This window comes from Physeter macrocephalus, chromosome 16, assembly GCF_002837175.3.
Source record: "Physeter macrocephalus isolate SW-GA chromosome 16, ASM283717v5, whole genome shotgun sequence".
In the NCBI taxonomy this organism is placed as follows: Eukaryota; Metazoa; Chordata; class Mammalia; order Artiodactyla; family Physeteridae; genus Physeter; species Physeter macrocephalus.
In genome coordinates this window covers 76530154-76541868 of record NC_041229.1, presented here as the reverse complement: position 1 = coordinate 76541868, position 11715 = coordinate 76530154, and the positions used below count along the sequence as shown (strand labels likewise).

At 36.9% G+C, this 11715-nt stretch overlaps 1 protein-coding gene across 1 annotated transcript in view; it reads left to right on the top strand.

The window, feature by feature from the left end:
- SVIP (small VCP interacting protein) overlaps positions 1 to 6756 on the top strand; it is a 9468-nt gene extending 2712 nt beyond the window's left edge. The window contains exons 2-4 of the mRNA XM_024118976.3: positions 613 to 663; positions 1206 to 1319; positions 4327 to 6756. Coding sequence (XP_023974744.1) covers positions 613 to 663; positions 1206 to 1319; positions 4327 to 4341 — 180 coding nt within the window. The 3' untranslated portion in view covers positions 4342 to 6756. The remainder of the gene's footprint in view (positions 1 to 612; positions 664 to 1205; positions 1320 to 4326) is intronic.
- Positions 6757 to 11715: the final 4959 nt, after the last annotated feature.

Genomic DNA, 11715 nt, shown 5'->3' with positions numbered 1-11715 from the left:
CGTGGGCTTCAGTAGTTGTGGCATGCAGGCTCAGTAGTTGTGGTATGCGGGCTCTAGAGCACAGGCTCAGTAGTTGTGGTGCACGGGCTTTGTTGCTCCGCGGCGTGTGTGATCTTCCTGGACCAGGGCTTGAACCCACGTCCCCTGCATTGGCAGACGGATTCTTAACCATGCGCCACCAGGGAAGTCCTTGAAGGTTAATTGATTGGGAGAATGAAATTCAGAAAGTTGAGTAGTTTATAAATGTTATAAATAATGGCATTCTTAATAGGACATTTGGGGCCAGTACTATTTTTGTAAACTGTTATATTACCTAAAAGATAAAAGTATAAAATATCAAGGATGGGGGCTTCCCTGGTGGCGCAGTGGTTGCGCGTCCGCCTGCCGATGCAGGGGAACCGGGTCCGCGCCCCGGTCTGGGAGGATCCCACATGCCGCGGAGCGGCTGGGCCCGTAAGCCATGGCTGCTGAGCCTGCGCGTCCGGAGCCTGTGCTCCGCGACGGGAGAGGCCACAACAGAGGGAGGCCCGCATACCACAAAAAAAAAAAAAAAAAAACCAAGGATAATGTTTGGTTTTGTTTTAAACCATATTTCTTACACATTCTTCCTAGGAAGAAAAAAGAGCAAAGCTTGCAGAGGCTGCAGAAAGAAGACAGAAGGAGGTGAGAGTAAAAATAAAATTCTACCTTAGATAGTTAAATTTGCGTTTTGTTCTCTATAGATGTCTATTACTAGTAGTATTCTCTAATGAAAAGGGTATCTGATATCTTAGAAATTTAAATTAAAGGAAAACATTTTCAAAATGATTTCTGTTTCTATAAATTGGTTTAATGCATTTATGTCATTTAATGTATGAAAATTGCTATACACGTCTTCTGTTATGGGAGATGCCAAGGAAGAATCTTTAATAACATTCTTCCTTGAGATGAAATGACTGTGCCTTATAAAACACTGACAGATGTGAAGTAACTTTAGGGGGAATATGTGTATGGTTGCAAAATACCCAATGAAGAAATCATATGTTTTACGTAAAGCTGTTGTAGAAATAGCCTAATTCTTTGTTACCAAAAATAGACCAACCCCATCCCCTATCCCCCACCTCCAAAGAAAAACCTAAAAGGCAAAAAACAAACAAAAAACACTTTTTGGTAACAGGAAATTAATTTGTGTTCTTTTTCTACACTCCTTAATAATTTTCCTGAAGGCTGCATCTCGGGGTATTCTGAATGTTCAGTCTGTGGAAGAAAAGAGAAAGAAAAAGGAAAAAATAGAAAAAGAAATGGCTGCATCTGGACCCCCACCAGAAGGTGGCCTTAGGGTAAGTATTAAAATTTACTTAAGGTTTGATTTACCTGGAATTTTTCAAAACTCCAGTAGCAATCTGTTCAATAATTTCCTCGGGAAATGGATTGTCAGAAAATTGTGAATTAATTTAAAAGCATGAACGATATAGATTGGAAGAAGTGTCAATTTATTTGGACATTCCAACATTCATTGGAATAGATTTGCCTTCTTTTTCCCAAAATGAAAATAGACTTTTCCTGATTATCTCAACCCTGTATCATAATACTTCATACTTATATGATTAATGGCAATCTTAAATGTGTAGAAAACTTAAGCAAAATGGAAGGACACAAAGAAGAAAGTAAAAATCACCCAAATTCAGTGTCATTTTGACAGACATCATTTCTAATCTCATTTTATACGTCAATCTTAGAAAATTGGATTATACTGTAAACTACTTCAAACTCTTTGAGTTTTTTCACTAAATGATTTGAGATTTTTGAGCTTCGCATTGTCACTCATTATCATAGTTACATTAATGTTAATTTGGACAATAGGGTGTACACAGGTGAGTCTGACACATGCCCATCCCAATAGCAGCAGTTTTAGCTCTTGACACTAGAAATATAATGATGGACAAGTTAAACAACGTCCCTGAACTTGGGGATCTTTACAGTCTAGCAGGATTATAAAAGTTTTGTTTTACATGTTAAAGCTCAGGAGACGAATGGTTCAGATATTAAGATTTTCTTCTTTGTTCCATTTTTAAAGGAAATACATTTCTCAAGGGTATTTGTGAAAAGGACAATGTCCTGAGTTACATTTATATTTAATTTGTCAGTGATTTATGAGCACTTGTTTAGCTGATTCTCTGTCTTCTCCATTTGGTTTGGTTTTTGCTCTCAAAACTATCTGTATAAATACATATATGTACGTACAACCCCAAGTTGTGGGGCAGGCAGTTCAGGGGTATCCTGAGCAGACATGATTCTGACTCAGGAATATCACATAGCAATAAGGTTTATCTGTGTGCATTTTATCATTATATGTTACTTCATCTAATCTCATTTAACAAACGAAATTAAAAGAAAATAATTTTTTATAGTTTACTTTTAACAATATATAAAATAATTGGTTTTGATAGTCAGGTAAATAACTGACCATTGTGTTTATTTATTTATTTATTTATTAATATACCCCCATAATAGAATAGAATAAATGTAAAGTAAAACAGTTGGAAGATACAAGGTCAGATATTTATGAGAAGTATAGATGCTTACTTTCAATATTCTGTTGAGATAAAGATCTATGTCACCAGGTTTACTTCATATAGAGTTCTCAAAGACAAAGAATTTGTGAAAATTAAATTTTGGAACTGAAAATGATGCTGAGATCAACTATTTCATAGTAGAAGAAATAGAAGTTCTGAATGACTTGAAGTCACATATAATGTTACAAAAGGGATACTTTATGTATAATCAGAAGGTACTTATTTAACATGTTCTAACCTAACAAATTTAACATCAGCTTTTGAACTCTTAAGGGAGAAAGGGGCTTTCTTAATTAAACCCAAAGCTTCTGTGCCCTGAAGCCTATAGATTAAAAATAAACTAGGCCCTATATTTCTTCTGGTCCTTTCAGAAGTGCTCAAAATGAAAAACATCTCAGTGTTAAATTTAGTACCTTTTTTCTTTGACCACCTGCATTGCTCATTGAGAGCATACTGTGAAGTTCAAAATAAATTTTTGGAGGCTCAGGGATAACAGAAGGGAAAATACAAGATAAAGAGTAACTTTAATGCTCAAACCCTTTGGCCTAGGCTCTTTTAGGGGCTGCTGTCAGGCCTGTTCTACAGGCTGGCCTTGAGTGTTCTGTGGTATAGCTAGATTCTTCCTAACCCGACTTCATAGTATGAGGAAAACATGTCCTTCCCTGTGTTCATGCCCTCCACATATTCACCTCCTGACTAGCTGCCTCTTCCTGGGACACTTGGCATTGGCCATGCTCACTGTGTTCTGGAAAGGCAGAACTTATTTTACGAAGTCAGTGTGATGATAGCATCAGGACACAAACTAGCATCAGTTCAGGATATACTAGTAGAGGAGTGGTGGCAGATGTCTAGAGCAGTGGCTCATGAGGAGCTTTCAAAAAAGACTGAACCTTGGGTCTGACCTTATATCAATCAGAATCTCTGAGTGGGACTTAGCCATCAGGATTTTTAAGCTCCCCAAGGAGTCTGATGTCAAACCAGATTGAGAATCACTGCTCTAGTGTTTGTAACACTAGTCCTAAGAGATATTTTGTGGAAAATAGAATCCCATGGTAAAAAAGTTTTAAAATCCTGAACATTGTGTTATATATTGAATTCCTTTCTTAGAGATTAAAAAAGGCACAGTATTTAAGTCTGTAAGAAGTTCTAAAATAAAGAAAAGCAAGTTTACTTGGATTAATCCTTAATTTTCAAACTTTAAATAAAGATTTTTTAAAAATATGTTAAAAAAAATTCCTTGAACGTATTTGGAAAGCACTACTTTAGAAACTGGTAAATATCTCTGGTACTATTCCAATGGCTTTTTCAGAACTTACTATTGCAGATTTAATAAACTTGATTAAACATAACACCAAATGGAATAGTTTCTCAAGTTAAGCAAGGAAAAGACTTTGCCAGACCATTATTTAATAATTTCTACCGTTTCTTTGCTCCCCTGCCTCAAACAAAAATTTCTTTATTTTTATTTTGTAGTTTCATTGTTATTCTTGTTTTGTGATGTTTTGTTTTTCTTTTACTGATTATCAGGTATTTGGGAATCTAGCTACCACTCATTAATCTGCCCAGATATTTTGTTTTATTTCTTTATATTTTTACACCATCATGTATCTTATTTCAGACTATAATGTAAAATTTTACTAATCACTGCTACTCACAAAGATCATTTTACATTTGTATAGCCCATATTTCTCTCTTATCTGTTTGTTCACTAGAATATAGTAACATAACTTTAAACAAAATTTACTTTTCTCTATATTTTTATCTTTTCTAGTGGACAGTTTCATAAAGCATAACATGAGTGGAAGAGTCTACTGCCAATAACTAATATCTGCAATCAAGCGGACATCCTCAATTTAATTTCTTCTCTTTGAATAAATGAAGATTCAGACTTCATAATTTTAGTGCTCTTAAATGCAGTGCTTTTGCAAAATTGAATATTGAAAATGCTTTTGATTGTTAGACTTAGAAAATGGCCAGACCTTTCATTAAATACTTATTTTCCCTACATTTGCTCCTCTGCAGGTGGGTGATTTGCCGTTTTTTAGTAGTTAAAACATGGGCCTAAATAGTGAATATATATTTATATATTGCATGGAAAAATTCTGCATACATCTCAGATATTAAAGTTTGCACTTGTATTTAACCTCCTTTATAAAATGACCTAGCTATTTATAGTTTGCCGATTAACTTTATATCTCTTTATTTCATTATATGTGAAGACTTTTGCTTAAACTTATGGACTTAGTGCCTTTAAACTGGTCATCAGGGAAAATCTTGAAAAAACATTTGAAGGGCTTATATGAAGGAACACTGTAAATTTTTATAACTTGCTAAGAAATTAATATTTGTAGAAAACATTGAATTTCCCCTAATTTATTTTCTACTTCTGTAGCTTATAAAATTAACATACTGTGTTTTACATTATAATACTTTTTGGGTTTTTTTTGCTTGCTGAGTTTAAAATTATATATTAGTGGTACCATCAGAGGGCAGTGATGTACTATTCTACAGTATCAGATTCAGCTCTATAAAGATCTTTGCAGTAATTGAATGAGTTAAACTAAGAATCTGGATGGGTTAACTATAACAAAGTATAGTGGTAATGTGTTTGTCCAAATTTCGTAGATGTTTTTATTCTTTTGTATTTATTAAAGAATGTTCATAAGATTTATATAGATGTCAAATTGCCAAGGAAGTATGAATATATGAAAGAGATATGTAAGTACTGTATTTAAAAAGGTCTACTTTAAACATAAAAATATTGCGAGGTAATTCTATATGATACATTGCCATAAACTTTGTAGATTTTTGTTCATTTGTAACGTATTATAGCATATTTGGTTTTTTGAGTTTTTTAATATATAATCTAAAATAGAAGAATTGCTGTGTCTTTTAATTTGGTTGCTCTTTTGGATGACAAGGCCACAGTCTGAGCCCTAAATTAGAATTTTCAAATATCAAGTACAATAGAGACTGTAAATTAAATATACCAGCTCATTTGATTTACAAAAAGGAAACTGAACCACTATCTTGCTCATCCTTCCCACAAATCTTGTGTTATGTTGCAGTATGTTATATATGTTAATTTTAAAGAGTTTGAACTAGAATATAGATCTCTTGACTCCTCAATGGAAAAATCACTTACTTCTATTACAGAATGAAATATCTCTGACTATCCAGGCAAGATATATAATTATAGACAGGTTCAATTTTAAGTTTTAGAGAATTAGTGGTATGTTTGTTCATAAAGGATAGTGAGGTCATTGAATTATATTTTAGAAATATAATTTTTGACTTTTTGAACATGATTAATTTTTCCAAGGCAGAAAGAAAAAAGGAACATCAATAGATGAATGGATATAGAACCAGAGCATACTATCCTAGAATTGTGCACGTCCTTGCTTCTGTTTTAGTATGGAAAGAACAATTTTATCTGTGTTACAGCTTAGAGAATTACAGCTTGGGTTGGTGTAAACAAAAGGTTTACATCTAGGGGATAATGTTCTATTTCTAATAGCAGTTTATATCCAAATACCATGCTTATTTACTGTTGAACCAAGAATGCTGTGCTGATGAATTGCTTTCTAGGAACAGTGGGATATGCCATTCCCGCCAACCATGGCCTGCCTCCATGGGTGTGATCGTGTTTCCTCAAAACCACATGGGTTTCATGGGCTAAGGGGTGATACTCAATGTTAGGAATAGTGTTAGGAAGGGGAAAGAAAAAGGGGAGACTGGATGCATGATAGGAAACCAATGTGACTACTTAAAAGAAAAGGTATACACACATACACATATTCCAGGAATCTTCCTCAAAGTTATGAATCAGTTCCTGATGAAACCTTAGCCTAGAGCCAGTTTCCCATGATTCATAATTTAATAGGAAAGCATTATAATGATTGATATATCACCCAAACTCCCCAACCAAACTACTAAAATAAAACCAAACAGTAAAATGCTTATATGTAACTATCATGTTGAGATATAAAATGCTTAATCACTACTTCTTTATTCTAATCATTAAACTATTACTATGGTAACAAAAAGTTGTATATTACCACACAGTCCCTTTGCTAATGTGCTGCATGTTTTTTAAAACATCTGTATGTGATACTTTTGTTCCACTGATTGTATTTGGAATATAATTAATAGTTTTGTTATAAATGCTGTACTGCCTTACAGGGTACAAATATACATTTTCCTATATAAGAAATTGGCTTTGGCCATCTGTTTAACAAAATTTTATCTTAACTACATCTTAAATAATTTATAGGTAAGCATGTTTCTTTTCCTATAAAGAAATGCTATTATTAGTCTCCTGGATTTTTCTTAGAGAAATACTATAGTAAAGTTTCTAACTATCATCCTTGTATCTCAGAAGAATTGGCATAAGCTATAAATTTTCTTTTTCTGCTCCAACATTTCAACTTGTTTATTTTCACTGATAAGAATTATGCTCTGCCCTTAGAAGAAAAGGTAACCCTTGTCAGTTTTAGATTTGAATAATATCTGCATAAAGAGATCAGTAAGAGGTAGGTAGATATGTATACCTATCTGGGTTGATATTTAAGGTATTTAAGGTATTCCTTTAACATCTCCAAGCAAGCATCTCAAATGCCCATGATTACTATATGTTCTTTAAGTTGATTGAGATGTGGTAGTTTTCTCTTTCTCAAAAGCCACTGAAACCGTCCATTTGCATATATAGCAGACTTTGAAACTAAGGTGTTTAGCAAGGTTGCAGAATACCAAATCATTATATGGAAAAAGTCATTTCTGTCTTTATGTGCAAGTAATGAACAATCTGAAAATTAAAACAATGTCAACCATACAGTATCATCACATAGGATAAAATACTTAGGAAAAAAGAAAAAGAGGTAAAAGATCTGAAGTAAAAACCACAAAACTGCTGAGAAAAAAATTTTTTTTAAATATATGAATGGTGAGACATTCATGTTCATGGATTGGAGGACACAGTGTTGTCAAGATGGCATTCTCAAATTGATCAATAAATTAAATGAAACATCCTAGCAAACTCTTGCAGAGAAATTGACAAAACAATCTAAAATTTATAGTGGAAATGCAAGATTTATGATAGCCAAAACAATTTTGAAAAAAGAACCTAGTTGTTTTCACTAAGTCAGTGAGTAAGAGCCATCTACACTTAGTCCTTTCCTTCTGAATATAGTCTCACTTTTCCATATTCTTTTTCAGTGCCATTCAGCTAGCAGCTAGACCCCAATGTCAATTGTGACCATGTTCTTAGTTCCACTTAAATAGACCATCATAGGGCTTCCCTGGTGGCGCAGTGGTTAAGAATCCGCCTGCCAATGCAGGGGACACGAGTTCGAGCCCTGCTCCAGGAAGATCCCACATGCCGCGGAGCAGCTAGGCCCGTGCACCACAACTACTGAGCCTGTGCTCTAGAGCCTGTGAGCCACGGCTGCTGAGCCCACATGCCGCAACTAATGAAGTGCACGCACCTACAGCCTGTGCTCCACAACAGGAGAGGCCACCACAGTGAGAAGCCTGTGCACTGCAATGGGGAGCGGCCCCCGCTCGCTGCAACTGGAGAAAGCCCATGCGCAGCAACCAAGACCCAACACAGCCAAAGGTAATAAATAAATAAATTAAAAAAAAAAGACCATCATAAGATGTGTAGGCAGAAAGAATAATGCCACCCTCCCCAAAAGGTGGTCCCATCCTAATCCCTGGAATCTGGGAATATGTTATATAACACAGCAAAAGGTATTTTGCAAATGTGATTCAGTTAATGACATTAAAATGGGGAGATTATATTGGACTATCCAGGTGGACCCAATCTAACCATATGGATCTTTAAAAGCAGAGAACCTTTCCAACCTTTGGTCAAAGAAATGTAAACAAAGAAGCAGCATCACTGCAGTACTCTATTGCTGGCTTTGAAGACAGAGGAAGGGAGAACATGTACAAGGAGATCAGATAGCCTCTCGAAGGTGGAAAAGGCAAAGGAATGGATTCTCTCCTAGACTCCTCAGAAGGGAACATAGCCCTGCTGACATATTGATTTTACCCCATTGAGATCATCTCAAACTTCTGACCTACAAAACTATAACAAAATAAATTTGTGTTGTTTAAGCTACTAAGTTTCTGGTAATTTGTTACATCAGGAATAGAAAACTAAAATAGTAACTAAATTAATTAAATTAACTTTAATTATTAAAGACATAAATGTTTAGGAGAAAAATTTAAGCACAGTGAAAGTTTTGATGGAAATACTGCTGATTACTATACAGAGAAATTCAGTGTTAATATTAGTTGAGGAACATAAAAGTCAAATCACTCGGGACTTCCCTGGGGTTCCAGTGGTAAAGAATCCGCACTGCAATGCAGGGGACGGGGTTCGATCCCTGGTCAGGGAACTAAGATCCCACATGACTCAGGGCAACTGCGTGCCACAACTACTAAGCTCATGTGCCTCAACTACAGAGCCCACGCACCCTGGAGCCTGTGCACCACAACTAGAGGAAACTCACAGGCCACTACAGACAAGACCGTGCACCACAACGAAGATCCCACATGCCTCAACAGAGATCCCACGAGCTGCAACTAAGACCCAAAGCAGCCAAAAATTAAATAAATAAATAAATCATAAAAAAAATCAAATCATTTTGTATTTTAAAAGATATAACAATAGGGCTTCCCTGGTGGCACAGTGGTTAAGAATCTGCCTGCCAATGCAGGGGACATGGGTTCGAGCCCTGGTCCAGGAAGATCCCACACGCCGAGGAGCAACTAAGCCCGTGCGCCACAACTACTGAGCATGCGCTCTAGAGCCCACGAGCCACAACTACTGAGCCCGTGCGCCACAACTACTGAAGCCTGCGTGCCTAGAGCCCGTGCTCCACAAGAAGAGAAGCCACTGCAATGAGAAGCCCATGCACCACAAGAAGAGTAGCACCTGCTTGCCACAACTAGAGAAAGCCTGCGCACAGCAACAAAGACCCAACGCAGCCAAAAATAAAAAATAATTTAAAAAAGATATAACAATAATCACTATTCCAAGATGATTTTATTTTCTACAAAACTTTAATTTTTTTCCATAATGATTATCACGACTTCTAGCACCACCAAATTATACCAGGCCTGTTGTTTTTAAAAGGTTATGTCTGAGATTGGTTCAAGATTGTGGAGTAGAAGGAAATGCGCTCACTCCCCTGTTAGAGCACCGAATCACAACTAACTGCTGAACAATCATCAGGAAGACACTGGAACTCACCAAAAAAGATATCCCACATCCAAAGACACATCCAAAGACAAAGGAGAAGCCGCAATGAGATGGTAGGAGGGGCACAATCACAATAAAATCAAATCCCATAACCGCTGGGTGGGTGACTCACAAACTGAAAAACAATTATACCACAGAAGCCCACCCATTGGAGTGAAGGTTCTGAGCACCAAGTCAGGCTTCCCAACCTGGGGGTCTGACAATTGTAGGAGGAATTCCCATAGAATCAGACTTTGAAGGCTAGTGGGATTTGATTGCAGGATTTTGGCAGGACTGGGGGAAACAGAGACTCCACTCTTGGAGGGCACACACAAATTAGTGTGCACATCAGGACCCGGGGAAAGGAGCAGTGACCCCATAGGAGAGAGAAGCAGACCTACCTGCTAGTGTTGGAGGGTCTCCTGCAGAGGCGGGGGCAGTTGTGGCTCACTGTGGGGACAAGGACACTGGCAGCAGAAGTTCTGGGAAGTACTCCTTGGCGTGAGCCCTCCCAAGTCCATGATTAGCCCCACCAAAGAGCCCCAGTAGGATACAGTGTTGGGTCGCCTCAGGCCAAACAACCAACAGGGAGGGAACTCAGCCCCACCCATCAGGAGACAAACGGATTAAAGTTTTACTGAGCTCTGCCCACCAGAGCAATACCCAGCTCTACCCACCACCAGTCCCTCCCATCAGGAAACTTGCACAAGCCTCTTAGATAGCCTTATCCACCAGAGGACAGACAGCAGAAGCAAGAAGAACTACAATCCTGCAGCCTGTGGAACAAAAAACACATTCACAGAAAGATAGACAAAATGAAAAGGCAGAGGACTATGTATCAGATGAAGGAACAAGATAAAACCCTAGAAAAACAACTCCATGAAGTGGAGATAGGAAACCTTCCAGAAAAAGAATTCAGAATAATGATAGTGAATATGATCCAAGACCTTGGAAAATGAATGGAGGCAAAGATGGAGAAGATGCAAGAAATGTTTAACAAAGACCTAGAAGAATTAAAGAATAAACACCTAGAAAAATTAAAGAACAAACAGAGATAAACAATATAATAACTGAAATGAAAACTACATTAGAAGGAATCAATAGCAGAATAACTGAGGCAGAAGAACGGATAATTGACATGGAAGACAGAATGGTGGAATTCACTGCTGTGGAACAGATTAAAGAAAAAAGAATGAAAAGAAATGAAGAGAGCCTAAGAGACTTCTGGGACAACATTGAAAAGGGTGGAATTCACTGCCACAGAACAGAATAAAGAAAAAAGAATGAAAAGAAATGAAGACAGCCTAAGAAACCTCTGGGACAATATTAAAAACACTAACATTCGCATTATAGGGGTCTCAGAAGGAGAAGAGAGGGAGAAAGGACATGAGAAAATATTTGAAGGGATAATAGTCAAAAAGTTCCCTAACATGGGAAAGGAAATAGCCACCCAAGTCCAGGAAGCACAGAGAGTCCTTAAGAACCTACAACCAAGATTACTCTAACCGGCAAGGATCTCATTCAAATTTGACAGAGAAATCAAAAGCTTTACAGACAAACAAAAGCTAAGAGAATTCAGCACCACCAAACCAGCTCTACAACAAATGCTAAAGGAACTTCTCTAAGTGGGAAACACAAGAGAAGAAAATGACCTACAAAAACAAACCCAAAACAATAAGAAAATGGTACTAGGAATGTACATATCTATAATTACCTTAAATGTGAATGGATTAAATGCTGCAACCAAAAGACACAGGCTTGCTGAATGGATACAAAAACAAAACCCATATATATGCTGTCTACAAGAGACCCACTTCAGACCTAGGGACACATACAGACTGAAAGTGAGGGGATGGAAAAAGATATTCCATGCAAATGGAAATCAAAAGAAAGCTGGAGTAGCAATACTCATAT